The 20,703-nt window shown below is 39.3% G+C and overlaps 2 protein-coding genes across 4 annotated transcripts in view; both read right to left on the bottom strand.

Annotated features, from left to right (window-relative positions):
- PLA2R1 (phospholipase A2 receptor 1) overlaps positions 1-7,864 on the bottom strand; it is a 37,919-nt gene extending 30,055 nt beyond the window's left edge. Inside the window, exons 1-4 of one of the 2 annotated variants that reach the window (XM_015635285.1) lie at positions 7,693-7,864; positions 4,279-4,662; positions 1,887-2,054; positions 630-803 (exon numbers count right to left, since the gene is read on the bottom strand). In XM_015635285.1, the coding sequence (XP_015490771.1) occupies positions 630-803; positions 1,887-2,054; positions 4,279-4,662; positions 7,693-7,825 (859 nt within the window). In that variant the 5' untranslated portion in view covers positions 7,826-7,864. Of the gene's footprint in view, positions 1-629; positions 804-1,886; positions 2,055-4,278; positions 4,663-7,358; positions 7,526-7,692 lie in introns of those variants that run through there. The other variant, XM_015635286.3, reaches the window with a different exon arrangement.
- A 4,787-nt stretch (positions 7,865-12,651) lies between these two features.
- The window catches only part of ITGB6 (integrin subunit beta 6), a 31,119-nt gene continuing 23,067 nt past the window's right edge, over positions 12,652-20,703 (bottom strand). For both annotated transcript variants that reach the window (XM_015635551.2, XM_015635549.2), the window contains exons 14-16: positions 18,028-18,147; positions 15,436-15,602; positions 12,652-14,179 (exon numbers count right to left, since the gene is read on the bottom strand). In XM_015635551.2, coding sequence (XP_015491037.1) covers positions 14,078-14,179; positions 15,436-15,602; positions 18,028-18,147 — 389 coding nt within the window. In that variant the 3' untranslated portion in view covers positions 12,652-14,077. The remainder of the gene's footprint in view (positions 14,180-15,435; positions 15,603-18,027; positions 18,148-20,703) is intronic.

Raw genomic sequence — 20,703 nt, 5'->3', positions numbered from 1 at the left:
AGCTCCACCACCCATTCCTCCACTTGATTTTCTCCACTCACACTAAAATACCCATGAAAGTCCTGCTTTCAGAAGTCTCTGCACAATTTGTCTGAGACATTTGCTTCAGGGGAAACAGCAAAATACTTATGAGAGAAAGAGTAACATCCATTTATAAAGCTGGAATCTTTTCCATACAGGAGCTTAACTCGAAGCCTGCAGAAATGTTCCCGTCGTTCCCATTTGGTGAAGTCCAGCTTACAAAGAAAACTTAGCAAGAGAAAGGGACACCAAAGTACATTGTAGAGAAGGTAAACACATGTATAATTCTCCAAAGTGAACAAATACACTCCCTAACCACAGCTGCAGGATGAATGGGAATCTCTGTGTAGAAGGAGAATAGAAAAAATTACACCCTCAAGTGACACATACCACCACTACTACACTTCAGTTTATTAAGGTGGGAACTCACCTTCATCCTTGCTCTCTCAAACAGCCCTCCTGAGGTGTTTTACAAGACAAGCCCCCACAAGCAGCAATGGGAGAGATATCACACAGGGTATTGGGCTCCAAAGCTTACCCCTTTGCACAGGTAAGGAAGAATCTAACTACAGGTTTCCTAAAAGGTCCCCAGAGAAATGTCTACTCACTGCTTAAGTTACTTATGTAGTTCTGCTCTTCGGGGTCAGTGACACTGAGCAGGTCCCCTCCTTGCAGCTGACAGGCAGCCCGAGCCTCACGCCAGCTCAGCATGGATGCGAGGTTGAATTGGTAGCAGACGTGTGTGTTGGGGTTCCTCTTCCAAAAGATGTCACAGCCACTCTCTACTCAAAAACAGACTCATCACCAACTGCCCAAGACTCCAAACCAGCCAGAAACACAACACCTTGAACAAATTCATTAATTGATGACAGCAGGGTCCCAATGGAAGCACAATTATGATCGCCATTCCTGTTCCTTTGTTAATGCATGTAGGGAAATAAGGCACTAATGAAATAAAATGTTGCTCCAAATTTCATACAGTTGATAAAATACTCAGGAGCTGATGTGCAGCTGCTGGTGATTTTCACAACTCTTATGAAGCCAACACAGCTACATTTAAATTTATTCTGGCTAATTATTTGTTTCTAAAGCTGAATGTTGAAATATTCAAACTGTGAACACCTCACCCAACTTGTGGAGCAACACTCACTGTGTCTCCTTGGACCTTGTACTCAAGAGAATAAACTTACTATCATTAAAAAGGATAAGCAAGGCTGCAAATACCATCTATTTCAGCGGCTGCCCAGAAATACCCACTACAAAGGCACATTTCCACTGCTTTTAAGATGCTTTGGAACAGAGATCTGAAATGTAGATTGAGCAGGACAGACTTTCCCAAACCACTTCTACTGATAGGAGACAATATTTTGCTTATTTATACAAGAAGTAGGAATAGTCACAGAGATTATACATCCAAAATCTTTTCATAGCGAGTATTTTTAAAACTATTGCTTTTTTGTATTTTAGGCCCAAGACATATCCAAGCAGTGCACAGAAGAAAAGGATTGTGCAAGATGCAATGCAGTCAAAAGCAGACCACGACGTTGGAAGAGCAGCCCTCACATTATGTGCTCCACAAAAGCTGCCTGTTTATCACAGAGGGGTTTGTGCAGGGTAAGATCAATGGGCTGCACAGAATAACCTCCTTCTGCTACCCCCTGCAGTTTTGCTGTTGCAATGAGGACTTAAGTCTCAAAGGTCAAACAGGATAAACTGTAACAAATTTGCTAGTCTTCCTCTGTGCTTTTTAAAAAGACATTCCCTTCTAACAGAAGGGAAGCAATCCAAAACCAGACTGTGTCCTAGTATGGCTAATAAAGAACGAACTCGAGGAGGAGGGAGAGAGAAAACAAGCAACATCTTACCAGCATTTGGGCAAAAACCCCATTTTTCGTCTTGTTCATAGTAAGTTGTTGTGGCACACCACTCAAATTCCTTTCCATCTCTAGTACACTCATAATACCACTTGTTGTTATATTTAAATGGAAAAACACATGGGAAACCGAAAGAATTTCCCTGCAAGGTGTATGTTTCTGGAAAAAAAATGCAGAGATTGAAAGAATGCAGACCACAACTTTTTTTCTTGCCCCCATATGTTATTATTCCTGTTTTCAGCAGCAGTGATAAAAATAAAATGTCTGAAGTGACTTTCAAATTTTAATTTATAATTGATAACACAGCACTACAAGTGTGAGCAGCATAATTTCAGTAAATAGAATGTGGAAATAATTAATTATGAAATTTGTCATCATGAGGCACATTCTTTTAACTTACTCCATTCACAAAAAAATCCTAACCCAAACCACAACCCCAAAAATCTGATCAATTAACAAAAAGTCTGGATTTACATTTCAGAACAACCACATAAAACAAGTTAGTTAAATCAGTACACACTCAGATGCAAATTCTACTTATTTACTAGTCTTTGACAGATGAACAATTTAACATTACTCCCCTGCTTCCCCCACTTGTTATAAAGTGGATTTCTAACATCTTTTCCACCCTTTTTGGGAAAGGAAAGGTACAAGACAAATGAATATTAAATAGACTTTTAAAAATAAGTTATATCCTGTGGAGAAAAATAACATAGCTAAAGAATTGATGCTCCATACATCTGTTGCCACAATCAATGCCTCACAAAACAGTTAAATATTTTCCTATTGTACTTTGAGGACCAAAATACTGAGAGAATCCAGTGCAATTGAAAACTGTAGAAGCTTTACCTCAGTGAGTGTCTCCTAAACTTCAGAGCTTCTAAAAAAGGTCAAAGAACCACAATCACTCTTTGAATGAAATTGTTTAGCCAAGATTCCACATTGATAGCTTTAAGACCAAAGTCCTTCAACTACAGAATCGATACATACTGCCAGGTTCCTAGAGGTTTCTAGAGTTAATGGCTGGCTGTGCACATATAAAAGAGCTGTTTACACATTGTAAAGCTTCTTCTGATGTGAATGAACAGAAAATACAAGGAACAAGTCAAAAAATAGATTTGGATTACTTTTCTATCTGCTTGCTATCATGCTGCCAGTTATGGTGGGATTATCTCAGCCCCAGCAAGAAACCAAATTCAATTGCTACAGACCTCTTACCAGACTTTCATAAATATCTATATGTATTTATTTTTTTTTTTGCTTTGAAGGTAGTTATGCCTCACACCCCTTGTTTGGTGGACTAACAAACTGGCTTGCCTTTGCATGTGCGTGAACTGTGGTAGAAGGTAGAAAATAGAACCTGAAAGTGAAAGAGATTTTGCCAACACAATTAAATACTTTGGTCCTGAAATGAGGCTAGAAGTGTCTGCCTAATGCTGATCCTCTCCTCACCTCTCTGAGATGTTGCAGTAATAGGGCTAAACCGGGTCTACTTTCATCTCCCTGTATGCACATGGCAAATGTGTATGATTTTTCACGGATTTAAAGATTTTCTGTCTGATCTTAAGCATAAATTCCATTAGGTTTTAAAAAGGAGGTTGGGTACTGTAGTACTTGCCCAGTTATCACAGGTCCCAAAGAAGGAGTTTGGTGAGAGCAGAGGCTGAGCTACACCTACAGGAGAAACCACTAAGACCACATCTGAAATCCAAACACCCAGTTCAAGTGGGGAAAATCAACAACTTCAGTCTGAGACAGTGTGCAAACATCAGGTCTCTCCCTCTACAGAAATGCTGAGGAAGGGGTAAAGGTACAGGCTGTCTGTTCCTGTCTGAAGTCAGTGGCTTTACCTTAGTCCTTAAACCTGGAAAACTGTTCAGGTCTGCAGACCTGGATCTTGATGTACATTCCTACACCTTCACTAGCTGTACAGCAGCATTTATCAAAATTCTGATCTCTGTTTCAAAGTTTGGCATGTTCAGAGTCCAGGTGCTGAATGTTGCAGACACTGGTCCATGCACACTGCAATTACAGACTGATTTTCAGTGACAGGAATTATAAATCCTTTCTTTGGGTTTATCTGATAATGGAAGCTTCAGGACAAGCAACAGCAAACCTTTAGTAACCCTTTTAATTTTACAGGTGATTTGAAATGAGCATTTCCTGGTTTGCAAGGATACTGGTGGGTTTGGGGGTCAATTTAACAAAAGAATATCAATTGTGTGGTAGGCTCATCTCAAGCACTGCACATAGAAAAACCACACAAGTTTTGAGTCCCAAACCACAATAGAGACTGAAAGAGACCATGAACACCTGACCTCCCTCTAATAGAACTTCTGAAACTTTTCCCATCTACACTTCTGTGACAAAATTTTATTCTTACCTTGAAAAGGGTGTTCACAAAGGTCTTCATCATAGGACATATACTGTTTCCATTGACAAGTAGATTTTTTTTTGGCCACAATATGTTTTCTGTTTTCAACCGCTAATTTGTACTCTGATACCCCAACTAACGCTTTTCCAGCACAGTTCCACCATAATGAGTACTGAGTTGAGTCACATTCGAGCATAGTTAGTGGCTGCTCTGGTTTGCTGATGTTCAGCCCGAGGCAGGTGCTGCTGCCTATGTTGAAAAGACGACGGTTGGATACCCATTTCCATAACATCTCTTCTGAGAGCTGACCGCAGTCTTCCAGAACAAGGCCAGCTCTGTCCACTGTAATGCACAAGCTGGAATTTTCACTCTGGATAATAAATATCCCTTTATCTGTTGAGGGAAGAAAACCCAATGAACTTTCAGTCTAGAGAATACTGCAATTGATTAAATAGTATTAAAAGACAAATGTTTTAATTGCAGCTATTTAGGAAGAAAACGGAAAATATCCATCAGAATAACTGACACTCCAAAAATCTAAGGAGTACTGGTCTAAATTTACTGCCAGCTGATTTTTCTAAACATATAGACTACTTGCAAGCCCACAAAAATAAAACCAGGTAATATTTATCAAGCTGGATAGCCAAAAATAACCCCCAAACAAAAACAAGAGGTGCCCAAAACCATCAGTCATGTTTAAATAAAAAAGCCACTGGTCACCAAGACAGAGTAAAGGTCACATTAATGGAGCAAAGGCTGAAGGAATACAAAAAGTCATGCACTATATTGCAAAATTATCCCGAATGTAGAGTGCAATTAAAGTAAAAACTAAATATTTTAAGACTGACATGGCCATATTCATTCTTTACTCTGCAACTACAGATAAGAAAAGAAAGAAAATAATTGTCAATGGGACACAGAAACAGCAGGATTTATCTATATCATTAGAACTGGTGGCCAAGGGTTAAGATATGCCTTTCCTATTTGATGCATATCATTCAACTATCTGTGTCTACCCTCCACAAGAGTAGATGTTGGACTAGCCTAACATCCCAGATTTTTTGGAATCACATAGAAATTCACTGAAATATGTGACATCATGTTGTAAGTATGTGAAAAAAGTCATCTGTTTAAAGTCTTGGGAGCAAAAGTTTAACTGATCATACAGACTGAAAAAAAAAGGGCAGCTGAGGAACTGGAAGTCAGCAAAATGTAAGCCTCTAACAGCTCAGCTACTTGATTATCTCAGAAATAAAATGGCAAATAATCCAGGCAGTTTTGTTCACATTATATGCAAGATATTTATTTTACACCTCAGGAGATTATGTGTTGAGAACCTGAGCAGCATGTCCATTTTGCCTTCAGATTTTAAAGTGATAATTTCTGCCATGCATACTTTCAAGTTTCTGCAATTCACAACACCTAGCATACTGAAGCACTAACTATGACAATAAAAAACCCCTCTCAAATTGACATAACCCACAAATAAAACATGAGATGCAGAGGTCCACCCAGATGTTGTGTCTGAGTTTAGTGCATAGAGCTTAGGTGTGGCTGTAAAAAAGGAAGATGTTTTAAGCAGCACCTTGACAATGCAGTATAACAGGCACACAGGAGATCAGCACAATAATATAATGTGCATACAAGCAGAACAGGGAGGACATGGATTATGGAGAGGTTTTTAGTCCTTCTGACTGGCAGCAGGTGAAAACCAGCCTGAAAACATGAAATTGTGTCTTTCAAGCACTTGGTAACTGTTCTACATTAAGTCTTTAACTGTTTAGGGCTGAGCAAGTTTCCTTTGACCCATGGTAACTTACAGTTCTCAGGTGTTTGAGCTACTGAAATTCCATTGGACCCTGCAACAGATACTGAGATTGGCCCTTCGATTTTGAGTTTTCTGTGAAGTTTTGCGGTTTGTACTGTTTTCACCCTTCTTATCCAACCCAATCCTCTATGGGTAACACAGTTGCCTCTGTCTTTGTGGCCAGAAAGAGTTTCTGCTTCTCATGCTAAGGGTATGCCTTTTCCACATCAGTCTTATCTTTGCTGACCAGAAAATACACTGTTTTTTATTTGCTAGATAACTAAAAGCCAGGATGTTAGCACTGATAAACACTGATTAATTCGGTTAATTCACCAGAATACTGGGTTTCACATGTAGATTGTGAGTTTGACAGAGTTTGTGTAGATCCACAGCATGCAGCATTTCCCTTACAGCACCTTCCTGGGGTGGGGGGAGCAAGACCACAACCCAAAGGTGAAGGATTCTCAATCTTTGAAAGCCTTTATCTGGAAGGTTCTTAAGAGTTGCAATGACTGCTGAGAAAAGATAAGGTTCTCTCACACAAATAACCCATCTGGATGATCTCTGTGAAAAACGTCCCTTTTTCATTCTGGGGCAACTTGTGCCAAGAACAGCCAGACCATAATTCTTGAGTCCCCTTCCAAATGTGGTTTCCATTCCCCACATAAAAAATGCAATTGGCAAGAGAGCTGTGCTGGCCTGAAGACTGCCAGGAAGCAGCCAGCTCACCACAGAAGTAAGACATGAGAGATGGCAGGCTCAGTGACAGCTCCATGAGCTCCAGCTCAGCTCTGTCTTCAAGCAGGGCAATGAGACAACTGGAGCAACATCAAGCTTGGGAATGCCTCCAGGCTCACCTCCTTTCAGTTTGCAAAGCTACACCATCCATTTTACAGCTGCTTACATAGATGAGTTTGTTACATTGTTTTTGTCTCCTGGTGTAAGAGTCTGTGCCCAAAGTCCTGCAGATGAAGAGCTGCAATGGAGCTCCGGGGCTCCAGAGGACCCAACGAGAAAAGGAGATAATCTATGCTTTAGAAACTGAATGGTGAAGGGAAGTCTTTAGAAAAGTTCCACTTCTCTACATCCAGGCCCCACCACAAGGTGACAAGAAACACTGACAGAAGAGAAGCCCGGAGCTGATGTGCAGCCCCAGATGAAAAGCTAATTGCTGACCAGTAGCTCCGAGTTCCTGTTTACTTGGGCTCAACACAGCTAATCGGGAATAAACGGCTGTAACAAAACTAGGCGAACAAGATAGCTTCATTTCCTTCCCCCTTACCTCCCATTTCCTTCCCTCCAAAAAAGCAGTGAGAATTGTTTCTGTGATAATAAAAAAGTAACCGGGATTTACTGGAAATGAGAAAAAAATCTATCCCTATTCTCTCCGGGTGCACGGAGGACGGCGATGGGCAGCGGAGTAAGAAGCAGTGAAGCCGGCTGGGGAGGTCCCAGGGGTTCCGCTCCCGGACCCCGTTCCCGGAGCGCTCGGGGCCGCGGGGGCTCGGCGAGCGCTCCCGCACGGCGGCTCGGGCTCGGCTCGCCGGGGGCCAAGGACTGTGCCCGGGACCCCGCCCTCCGCTCCCCACCCCGGGCCATCCCCAGGGGTCACTCACTCCGCAGGGAAGGCACCGCGTCCTGGCTGAGGGCGGCGGCGCCGCGGCCGCCCGGCAGCAGCAGCAGCAGCAGCAGGAGGAGGAGGAGGAGGAGGAGGAGGCGGCAGCCGGGCAGCAGCCGCAGAGCCGGCATCGCCCCGGCACTGCCGCCCCGCTCCGCTCCGGCCCCGGAGCCGCCGGGCAGGCCCTGGGGAGGGCAGAGCCACGATCCCACCCCGGAGGCGAGGGAGGGGCGGCCCCGGGGGCGGCCCCGGGCTCTCCCCGAGAGGCTGCGGGAGGGGTGCGGGCCGGTCGCGCCGGGAAATGCCGCTCGTCCAGCTCGGGCTCTCTGCCCACGTAGAGCTGTGGATTCAAGTGGACAAAATACTCCGTAATAACCTTAATTGCCATCTGAAAACACCTACTTTCTCTTGCCTGTACCCCAAGTACTTTTATCTTAAAAAGAATCAGAAAACACAGAGCCATTGGCGGTGGGAGGCCACTGTCAGCACAGTCCGTGTTCCCAGGTTCGCTGTTCTGTACCGGAACATCCCCCCTATCCCGGACCCCACTCGGAGACTTGTGCTTTATGCTAGGTGAGCTTTGACCTAGAAGTCATTTTATGTTTTGGCATGGGGAAAATTAATTGCCATCTTCCATTTCGTTCATCTCTGCCTTTGGTCGAATATTTGCAAGAGCTGCCCCCCTTGGGCTGAGTTTCAGACTTGCAGAAAGTCAAAAACAGAACCTCTTGGTTAAAAATAGAGTAACTTTACGGGAATCCACGGGAACGATTGTTTTTAATCTGGAAAAAGCATGTTTCTGGTGTGTTCTTTATGCATGGCAGACAAGTAAGTATATAAACATTAGTGTAAAAAACATTAGTATATATATACATTAGTGTAAAAAACATTCCCTTTCACTTAAAAGTTTTGCTGTTTACCCCAGAGACAGACCTACTCTCATTTATCAGCTCTGCCAGTCATGTTACATCTGGGTATAGTCACTACAGGCACTGCTCACACCTTCCCTACCCCCTCTGACACATCCCAACCATGTCCAGTGGTACCCTTATTCCTTTTGGCAGCCCCACCTGTGTGTTTCTGCCACACCACTCCAGTCTCCCATGCTCCCAGGTAATTACTGCAGCCACCAGGCTCTGCAATTTCTGTCCCTGTCAGCTCACATTGGGTAACATGGCCTTACAGAACAGTCTGTACTGGCCAGTTTCAGGGTAAGTCAAATCCCAGCTGTAAATTGCCAGTTTTATGTTCATTAGTCAGAACGTGTATTGCTTTTTTCCTAAAGGTGACAGCTTATTTTTATTTGTTAGCTCTTTAGCTTCAGACTTGAAACTTCTTCTTCAAAGTAAAAAACTCCTTTAAAGGTGATAAGAGCATTACTATGAGTTTATGCTTCTAAATTCTGCTAAATAGCAGCTATTCTTTCACAGTCATGAAATGGAGAGAGTTACTACCTCTGTGACCCTTACTGCACCACATGAGCCATCTCCCGGTGAATCCTAACCTTTCCAAGCCCTCCATCCCTCTTCCCCCTGTAAATGCTCACTAGTCTAGAATAGTTTGTTATAGTATATGATTTAATACTAGGTAGAAATGTTACTTTTACTATAAATCTAGCATGTCAGACTGGCTGTTGATTGGTAGTTATATCAAATTCAATAGCAGGCAGATATTCATGTAGTTCATTTGATATGGCATTAAGGGAAAAATCCAATATTTAAATACTTGCAATAAAACATAAATGGCTAACGGGGCCAGAGCTGCCTCTAGGACATCCCTCTTGGTTTCTCAAAGCCTATCCTCACCTTATCCTTTCCATTTGAGATCCTTGGCAAAACCATACCTGCTGTGAAATTTATCCTTCAACGTAACAGTCATTTTTTTGCCATTCTTGTTAGTAAAATTGCTGTGAAATCCATGGAAGAATGAAGCAGTTTTTGCAAAATTTGCCACCAAAAGAATGCCTAATGTTTCCTCAAAATAAAGCTATTAATATTACACTGTAGATTTACTAGAAGGCTGTGAACAACCCAGGAAGAACAGACAACAACTAACAAAATACTATCAGTCTAGTTGGGAAAAAAACTTGACTGGGTGTAGTACTGGGAACAAATATATTATGCTTGCAGAAATTCTTGGGCATAATGTCTGCTCAGTGCTGATATGATTTCACAGGTTGGGAGAGGATGTGCCTTTGCACCTTGTACACTCCTTCCCACAAGAGCTGATAATGTTTTCTCAGCCACGCTTGCATGATCCAAAATTAGACTCCAAAATCCTCCTGCTAAAATAAAAACATTTCTTGTATTCATTAGAGAATATATGCATGGGGAAACTCAAAGAAATTTTACTTAGACTCTTTCTTTAACCAATTTCTTCTCAGGTGAAATAATCCTTGTATTAGATACTTTACTTTGTATTCAATAAAAATGAGTAGACAGATCTTTTTTTTGTTGTCTTCAAAATTCTTGTAAATCAGATACAGAGTCAGTTTCATACCAAAGGAATTATGAACCAGCACCTAAGAAAGGACTAAAAATAAAATACACACTTTTCTGTATTTCCAAAAAGATATTCCTGCTGTTACCTGACAGAATGGGTGGATCTTACACAACTTGTGCAATTTAGGGATCTGTATGAAAGAATTATAGAATGGTTTGGGCTGGAAAAAAAACTTAAAGATCATCTAGTTCTAAAGAAAGAAAGAACGACATATGTCATCGATCAGTGTTCCAGAAATAGGCTGCTTGCAACACTTGTCCATTAAGTCACTTCCTTGAAAAGTAAAAGGATCATAAATGAAAAAAATCTAGACATTAAATTTCATGTGCTGTCTTTTAAAAGTGGTGAGGAAAATAATTTCTAGGGTATGCCAAAGCATGAGAAATTTGCTAAGATTTGTGAAATCATGTGAAAACAGTGATAAAGACACATGCCAAAAGGGAAAATGAAGAATGAACAAAAAGAAAACGTATTATAAAATGATTCAATTTTGCAATCTTTATTCAAGGTCAAATAACTCCTTTTTTACACAAACAAGTTGAATGATTTACTGGTTTCTTTCAAATAGATGAAGCTAAAAATTGTCTTTTTATATTTAGACTGTGTGTGGTAAGTTTTGGGGGGCAATAACTCTGGCAATAACACACTGCCAAACAAACCTTCCCACATAAAGGCAGATGAAGCATGGAGAGTATTGCACTTGACACCTGAATCTTCTATCCCAGACCCATTACCCACTAGCTGCATTGCAAAACAAACTTGAATGTAATCTGGACATTTACAATACAAATTAACATGCACCTTTTATAAATCAAATGAAACACTGTCCATTTAACATACATTACTGAACAGGGTGTATGAGATATACCATAAAATTGCTAATGATTATTCTTTTATTCAATTTAAATCATTAGTGAATGGAAGTATTACTGTTAAAAAGTGTTTTGGCCACTCTCAAAGACCAGCCTGAGGTCAAAACAGTGTTTGTGAAAACAGCAGAAAGACTTTTTCATCCCACATTACCACACACAAACTCACTTATAGCTTGGTGGAGAAAGAAATTTTAAAAAGAGAAAAATATGAACTTTGATAAAAATTCTACAAGATGAAAATGATATAGTTAACAAAAAGGGATGAATACCACTCTTTTTTATAGGGTGAATGCCAAGTGAGATCTTCAAAGTTCTTGAAATCTGGAAGTTTAGTCAAAATTTATGATCTAAATTAATGCTATTAAAGGACGGCTCATATGTATGAGTTGAGTTATTTCATATCCCTCAATAATAGAAACCTTCCTCACCAAGTCCTTCTATTTTCTCTCTTCTGATAAATTCTAATTGTTTGAGTGATTTCCAGCCTGACAACTTGGAAGGTGCACAGAAAATTTATACTACAGTGAGTCACAGCAGGGAAATTGCAAATAATCCTGCCTGACTCCTGAACATTTTTAATAATTTAGAAAGAGATGGTTAGGAGGAGCAGTTGGACTGTAAACATAACAAATTTGATCTCTGCCGATGATCAGAGACACAAGTTATGGGAAGAGGGTGAGAAGGTTTGTGAAATGAGATCTTCTGTAGGAACAGGGAATGTAGAGCACCAAGCATTTGATATGAAACGCAAACACCAATTTGTTATTAACATTTGAAGGCTGAGATACGTTGGAATATTGAGATGGGTAGCCTACAGGAGAAAGGCTTTCAACCCTAATATTGAGCAGCAAAATCAGATCTCAGAACTTAAAATGTATTTAATAAACAGTATAGAGTTTTTATTACTTGAAAAGTAATAAAAGTACTTTGACTTTTTCAGAGAAAGTTTATAATTTGATGACTTCTACATGAGAAACAAAAGAGTAACAGATAACCTACACGGGTGGAATCCAGATTTCCCTAGTCCCTTAGGCAATCATCACCCAAATGGAATCTGAGCAGATTCAGGGGCCAGCTTTGCATCCCATGAGTTTATCCATGTGCCAGGGAAATGGGATTTGGTCCCATATGTAGCTTGCACTGACATCTCTGGGAGTCTAGTGGTTGGAAGGGCCATAGATGCAAGCCTTTATCTGTGCACTTTCCACTATGAGATACGCAGGAATACCAGAACACAGATGCAAATCTGTTCCAGCTGGACCACAGCCATCATTTCCATCACACCCTAGAATTTTGTACTTAATACATGGTTCCAGCATCACCTTCCTTCCAAAGGCATCTGATACTATTTCTCTTTGTATAGACATATGTACTACAGGTTCTAACTCACTAATAGACAGTACTAACCAGTTTGTTTAAACAAAACAACCTTTGTAAACCAAAACTAATAGTTTCACTGAAACTAGATCCACATCTGCAGCCATTGACTCCAGTAGGCTTTGAATCAGGCCCTAAAACAGGCATGGGTCAGAGCTTGCTAATAAACCAGTCTCAGTCCCAGAAATTGAGGAGGATATGGAGACTGAAGTTGTACAAACATGGTAAATATTTATTACAAAATGGACATCGACTTTTTCAGATCAAATACATTCAGATCAATCCTTTTTCAGATCAAATTCCCTATTTACCTTAGGGAATGTATGTGATCGTTTGTAACAGTGGCAAAGTACCTTTGATTTCTTTGTCTTCTATTCTAGGTACCTTCATATGTACATTTTGACCATCTGTTTCAGAGTAGCAAAAATGTAGCTGAAAAGTGATATTAAAAAGTAAAGTTCATTATTGTTACCTCAAAATAGTCCAATGTTATAATTTTTCTATCCCAGCATGTTAGCTACTTTTTTACTTTCTTTATTCATTGCTATGCATGCTAACCGATTACAATTCAAAAATTTATGGCAAATCATTTGTAATTAGCTAAAATGGAGATTCAAAAATCCTCATTAAGATAATGGAAATTAATACGAAGTGAAATCCATAGATCTTTTTTGTTGTTTAGTTTGGGGGAAAATAAACCAAACCAAATCCAAAACCAAACAACCCAGCCCAAAAGAGCTGAATGTGTTGTTATGCACAAGAATAAGCAGTTTGGCTGCTGGGCATTGAAAGAACCTCACAATTTTGGACATACCAAAAATGAGTACTGTCTTTGTGTGTGATAATAAATCTTTTATGTGAATATTTCTGCTTGTAAAGGGCTCCTAAGCCACTGTGTGATGGTCCAGCACATGAGGTGTATTGTGAGCACATAACAACTGCAAGTGAATAAGGCTTGATTGGCTGGATTTAACTTTCCCTGAGATAATCCCAGGGCCTAGGTCTTTAAAGAACATCAAAGAGCAACAAGGAAAAGGAAAGAGAGAAACAGGACAATGAAAGAAGGATTAGAGAAGAAATGTTTCTTTATAACTTACATTTACAGAAGACAGGCACTATCACTACTTTTTTCTGGCGAGAAACTATTCAGTGACACAGATGATATGAGAAAGCTCAGTCCTCAGTAGTTTAAACTGCATTCATGAAAAAAAAATCTTTTCTAAATTTAAACCAGCCAAATAGACCTGTACAAATACATTCCTAAACACTCATTTATGGAATTGTGTGTATGAGAAACTAGCATAAAGTTCACTGCATATATCTAATTTAACAAAAAATAAGCTTACATGGTAAATTATAATCCTTGTATTAAAGACAAAATTAAAATTATTTGTGGTGCCATTTTTTAAAGTTGGGGGCTTTAACAATAAAGGGTCATTTATAAAAAAGTATTTCTACTAACCTTTACTACTAATACGTTATCTTTATTTATCCCGACACAAGACATATATTCTCTAACAGAATGGTTATACCACTGCAACTTGCAAACAAATATCACATAATCAGCTGAGAAGAAATACGTTTAGATTCAGATTTCCTGCCAGTAAGACTAAGTTTGTAGTGTTGGAGGTGCTAATAGAAATCTGCAGCCATGGGCCTTTTATGCTTATCTTGGTTCTTGTAAGTCACATTTTTAAAAGTGGTTGTTGAGCCTCTGTACAGTGGATTTGTTTCCTAAAAAATCAAACACAAACAAACAAAACACCCAAACAAAAACAAATTAAGTAGGAGTCACACAATGTTTGTATAGAAGTAATGTTGTATCTTTGAAGACTTTAGAATAGCTTTTGGTAGATCACTTGTGTTCCAAGCCCCTGAAATTCAGACTGAATTCGGGCAGCACAAACCAGCCTGGAGTCAGGAACATGCTTTCCTTCACATCAGCCTCCCAGATTAAAGTAATGCACATCATCAAACAATGCCTCATCAAATGTGTCTGATACAATATGTGTATCAAATCTGGCAGCTGCACAGTTACAAAACCACAGAGAGTGTCTCAGCAGCTAGGTACAACTTGTCATGGTGCTCTTGTCACATACAGTACCCTCTGTGTGCTGGGAGATGGGCAAGTCTCACCTGAGCTTTTCATCCTGGCCTCTCATCAATCACTTCCTATTCTTTCCTCTTGTGACAGAAAAGAAAATCAAAATTCATCTATCAACTGTATCTTTCCCTTCGCTCTTGCCATACCTATTTCTCCTGAGGGATCAAGAAAACATTCTCAGATAGCCTTGCCTGTAAGTTAGGGATTTTTCCCAGGTCAAAAGCTGAAAGGCTGGCAGTGCCCATTCTTGGAAAAAGTTGCAATCACAGGACTTTGTAGGAGCACGGAGCCACGTGAACACATTGCCTGTCCTCCTGACACCCACCAGAAACGCTTACTCAACATGCTTTTTTGAAAAGATCCTCAGAAGTCCTAAAGCTTTTGCAAAAGGGCAAAAAGTCAAGGGCAGAAATGAAAAAAGCAAAGGGAACATGTGGTGTAAGTTTACATTAGATGCCCAGAGCTATAGATAGAAAACAAGGCCTGGATTTCTCTGTCCTTTCCCCCTACATTTGGGACAGTTCCATTCACTTCTGCCGAGCTGGATCATGACAGAGGCCAGGAACAGCCTCCCATTCCTAACCAGCTCTTTCTGCCCAGAGGGGTACACCTTGGATAACCATACAGGCAGACAATAGCATTGTAAGGATTAATAGAAGACTGGTTACTAATTAAAAACAATTAATAAGAAATAAGTTTTCTACACATTCTTACATGTAGAAGAAATTAAACCAGGAGATTAAACATTAGATAATTTTCATCCATTAAAGAATCATAATTTTACTTTATAGAATAAAAATAAAATGATGAAAACCTACCAGAAAAATATATCCATTTAAAAGAACAAACTAAAGAACCTTGTATAAAATCAATGTATTTCACATACCGTTTGCCATTTAACTTTTGATTTTTCTGCTTCAAATTTGGCCACCTCTTTTCGGTCTTGAACTGACACCAGTAATTTCCATATACACAGTAAAACAATGCCAATGAGAAGGATAGCAAGGGTGACACCCACCACTATCATTGGGATATTTGGATGCTGTGCACAATCTGTGGAAACAAAACCAGTTATGATGTGGATAACCAATCAATAAATTTTAGGCAATGGAAAACAGGAAAGAGGTGTACTGAGATTCTCATTTGCCATGAGCTGGGCATGTCTTCTTTTTGAAGTTCATGTTATTTTTCTCCTGCTAGATTGCTAAAGGGTTTGTGTAACCAGCTGAAAAATACTGCATTAAAAAGTTTTAAAAATTATTTGCTAACTTATGCCACTGCTCTTTTACCATGACAATTAGCAGCTGCTGGATGCAGACACAGATTCTGAAAAGTCAGAATAATACAATATAACAATCTGTTATATTGTAACAGATCTGTTACAATATAATTATAAAAATCAGGGCTGAGTTGAGAAAATTACGAATTTTACTGTGTTATGGCTGGAGGTCTAGTTCAATTAACTGATACTCCGTGGGTTGCAGAAGAAAAGATTCTGGTGAGATCTGTGTTAGGGTAAAGTCACCAATGATATTGATAAAACAGAGGAGACTTCACTTCTCTCATGAAAACAATGAGGGAAAAATTCCTTCAGATTTGTTGAAAATGTTGGACTGTGAAGTTGGAAGGAATTTTGCATTTCAAGTTCTGCAATAAATTTTATGATAAAATATTTCAGAGACTCAGAATTAAAACTGAAATTTTTTCTTCACCAAAACCCAAAGAAGTTTGATTCTTTTAGTATGAGGAAGTACTGCCTATGGAAGTTGGGGAACACTACTATTTTACAAAATTTTCTGCTGAACCATTTCAGAACATTAAAAAAAATCATTTCAGTCTGGTTTGTCTTACATGATTGCATTTCACATTCTGTTTTTGCTTGATGGCCTCAGTTAACTAATTCTGGGCAGCTCTGGTTTGGGCAGTGGGCTGGTGTTCTGGCTACTGGTGCCACATTGACTTCAGTTCCAAGAATGAAATTGTATTTCTAGAAAATTTCCTGTGGTCTCATCCCAGTTCACATTTTTAGGTCCAGAAGCAGAACAGCAGATGACAGTGAAACTGGTTATTGTGGAAGGGCTATTACAAAGAGGTCAATGAACTGTGCCTTCTGTAAGACATTTCTTCTTTTTAATTTTTTTTCTTTTGCTCAAATATACTCAAAATGCATAATAAAGTATTTAATAAAGATAAAATCTTACCTATAAATTCTTGAATCTTAGGGATTTAGGGGTGTAGTTTAAAAGGTGTGCCTTTGTTACAAGCACACTTGCTATGCTAGAAACCTATACAAAACCAGACTAATGTTCTTATGGCAGGAGCTGCATTTTTTTGTGCAGTAAAATCAATTTCATTCTCACATATTTTTTAGAGAAAGGCTACACAAAGGCCTAACAAAATAAACCCCATTTGCAGAAACAGAAAAAAGTTACAAACTGCATGGCTTTGCCTAAAACATAACTAATATTTAGTATGAAGATGCCTTTATTCCCTGGAAGAGAAACTATTTGGCTGCTGAAAAGTGGTGTCTGTGTTCTCTCCTGTCCTACTTGATTAAGAGATTTAATGAAAAATCAATAATGAAACAGCTGTAAATGAAGAACTGATGTTAAATGAAAGGACATAAAGAGCTGTTCTATATCTGTTAGTTTTGCAAAATATTCAAAATTTAATGGGAGCTGGAAGAACTCTCCCACAAGGATGAGTGAGTTAGGTAGCCTGGAGAAAAGAAGGCTTCAGGGAGACCTTGGAGTGCCTTCCAGTACCTAAAAGGGCTACATGGGAGGTGGGGAAAGACTTTACAAAGGCATGTAGTGACAGGACTAGGGGCAATAGCTTTGAGCTGAAAGAGGATAGGTTCAGATTAAAATGAAATTCTTCACTGTGAGGGTGGTGAAGCACTGGAACAAGCTGCACAGAAAAGTTGTGAATGACTCAGCCCTGTCGGTATTCAAGGCCAGGTTGGATGGGGCTTTGAGAGGGGCATCCCTGCCTGTGGCAGAGGGCTTGGAACTAGATGAATTTAATGTCCCTTCCAACCCAAACCATTCTATGATTCTATGATACTGCAACATTAAAAAGAATTATAAATATATTTTAGAATTTCATCAGGTGTGCTGAATTAGTAATTTGAACATTTGTCCATCTGTGAAGTATATATAATTTCAAAGTGAATTATTTAGTTATCATATAATGCAAATGAAGTTTGGTATCATCCTCTTAGAGCTGCACAAGCTTTTGAGAAAATTAACTTATTCTTACAGACCGAGGATCATTCTGCCCATTTTTCATGAAAAGCCAAGTATTTATGTCACCACTCCATTAAATAAGTATCTGAGGAGCTCTTTGGCTGGGCAGAGAAGAGCTACAAACACAAGGAGGCGATGTGCTGCTTAAAAGAGCTCTGCTTCTAGGTTGCTAACCCTGTCTGTGCTTTTAAATCGAATTTCACCTACAAAAACCAATATTCACTGCTTACCTTTCTGTTCTATGCTGTGAATGACTGTCCTTCCCTGTTCATCAGCAGCCAGTAGAAATGTGGTTATACATTCATTTTCCCCCTGCAAAGAGCAGGAAATGGATTTATCCTCTGAATAATCTGCAGAGGGAAGGAAAAAAGTAATTCATCAGATCAAATGAAATTTAACCTTTAATAACCAGAGAGACTGTCTGCAGATGGTAAAGAGTGAAAGATAAAAGCAGAAACACTCTCAGAATTTCTACTAAATTTAATGGCTTTTCTTCCAATCCCAATTTTGTTTACTTTCTGATTTTTCACTTATATTTCTGAAGAACTGATCCAGATGTTGTCAATCTGCACTGACCATCTAGTGCACTTTGTTACTTTAGTGTACAGTGAATTGCAATGAATTGGAAGTGCCCCCAAGACTCCTAACTGGCAGCTGTCTGGGAAATGTAATACCCCCAATTTATGGGACAAAGTATGTTCCTTTGCTTTGCAGCTACTCCTGCCACCTCTGGATCATGTTTCAGAAGTAGATATACATACATCAGGCAGCTATGGATGCTGTTTAAAGGGCTGCCATTCATTTCCTACACAACAATCCCCCCAAAGGTCTCTGTGTGTCCAATACTGACACAGGAATAAATAAAGATTAATAACAGAAAACGGCCATTCTGGGATTTTTGTAACGGGATTCCGGATGAAGCAAAAAAATTGACCTGAGATTACAGTCTGACCCCATTTATTCACCACTCTATTTACCGTTGATTGAACAAAAATTTAATCCACTTTTTCCTTTCAGGTTATTCCTAAGTGGGGAGCTGAGAAGAATTCAGTCAAAGGAAACAGAGAGACAGAAAGAAGCTGACTTTGAGAGACAATATCAAGCAAATGAGGCAATCAAAAAGTGAGAGTACAAGTGCAGAGCCAGATATGTCATCATTAGGAGTGTAAATATAATATAATATTTTATAGAAAAAAAAAATACTTGATACCTGTGTGCAATAATACCTCTGGGGCTAAATGTTTATGTTTTCATATGGCCCAAGATTTGAGTATCTAGGAAATCTAGGTATGCTTTTCAATATATTTTAGTCAAACTTCTTAGGATTTATTTTTAGAAGAAAGAAAAACAGAAGGCTTCTCAAATATTTCTTAAAAATAACAGTCTCTGAACATTATTTTCTACCCATTCAAATCTCTGAATAAAATTTCATAAGCAATTATGTGAAAAATCTTTAAGTCCTCAAACTTTAATATGAAGAGTAATTGAATAGAAATCAGACAAGAATAGAGCATTTTAAAGAAACCTACATTACATTTTTAAAAAGTGCTTGGTCTATTTTTTCTTCCCTATATTGCTTATTATCATAAAATTAGGTTTTATAGAAAATACTATTAGACACCATAGAAAACATGGCAGTATTGACTGCCCTCCAGTCCTTTTCTCTGCTTGTTTTAAAGAGAGAACCCTAGCTGGTTGGATTAAACCTGCCCTTGATCTGAGCCTTGCATTTAACCTGTTGCTAGTCCTTGGTGGCAGAGGAATGTGTTATCCACCAAGGGGACAGGCAGCCTAGACCTGCTGATTTAACAAGATTTGGTTTTGTTGGAAGGGCCAGGAACTGCAGGCTTATGGCTTTTGTTGGCACATCACAGTTCCAGTAACACTGTCAAAAGTTTTGCAATGTTTGTACTTTCCCAACTCTTTTAAGCAAGCAGATTCAAAATATTAACTTGCTTACAATGAGGAAAAAAAGAAAAAGATAGTTGTTAGCTATACTGAATATGGAGAAAAACTTGCAAGCATATACAAAATATCATCCAGAAGGCAGTAACTGCACACAGATTAGTTATTTTTACATGGTAATTTTTATTTTTAATGTTATAATTTGAAACCAAGGGGAGCAGAGTACTGATTATGTGCAGTGATATGGAAATGAAAGCAAAAATGCCAGTTCAAGCTATTCAGAATCCAGCTTATGGTTAGTATTTTTATTTCTCTGATGTTATTTTTAGAATGAGGGATCACTAAAGAGAGACCTTGCATATGTTATTTGCAGTTCATCAGCACAAAAATTTGCCTAGGTAGGTAAATTCCTGTAATTTACATCTGTGTAATTTTCTGCATTCTACAGTGAATCGTCACACTCCTCTGCAGCCTAATTCTGGCTATTTAAATTGTATTTTAAATAACTGGAGTAACACTGGAGGAGGAATCAGATACCAGTGGCAAGCAGGAGACTCAAAGCATGAAAGACTGGTTCTTAACAGGAACATTTATAAAAGATCCAGCAACAAAAATGTTGACCGTAAATTTAAATGCAATTATGCCCTTCCTTGTTTGCCTTCTGCTCAACAAAATGCTTTTTTAGAGCAGAATTCACCTCACTTTGACTTAGAGCAGTGCTGGTATAGAGGTTTATTCAGTCTCCAGTAACCACTTAGCTGCTGCACTGGGAATTTGTGAGGCCTCAGCATTATGGAGTAGAAAAACCTTAGGTTCTCCAGGGAAAGTGTAAGTGTCCCTGTTGGGCTTGTGGAAGGAGCAGCCTGCTGCCCTGTGGCTGGGGTGGTGGCAGGAGAAGCCCTTTAGGAATTTTGGTTCCTCATGCATGGTGAGCAGAGCAACAAGAACTCCTCTTACACCTGTGTGGCAAAGGGGCAATTAGCCTAATTGAAATGTTCCAG

This window comes from Parus major, chromosome 7, assembly GCF_001522545.3.
Source record: "Parus major isolate Abel chromosome 7, Parus_major1.1, whole genome shotgun sequence".
Lineage (NCBI taxonomy): Eukaryota > Metazoa > Chordata > Aves > Passeriformes > Paridae > Parus > Parus major.
The sequence above is the reverse complement of the archived record's forward strand: the minus strand, read 5'-3'. Positions and strand labels throughout refer to the sequence as shown.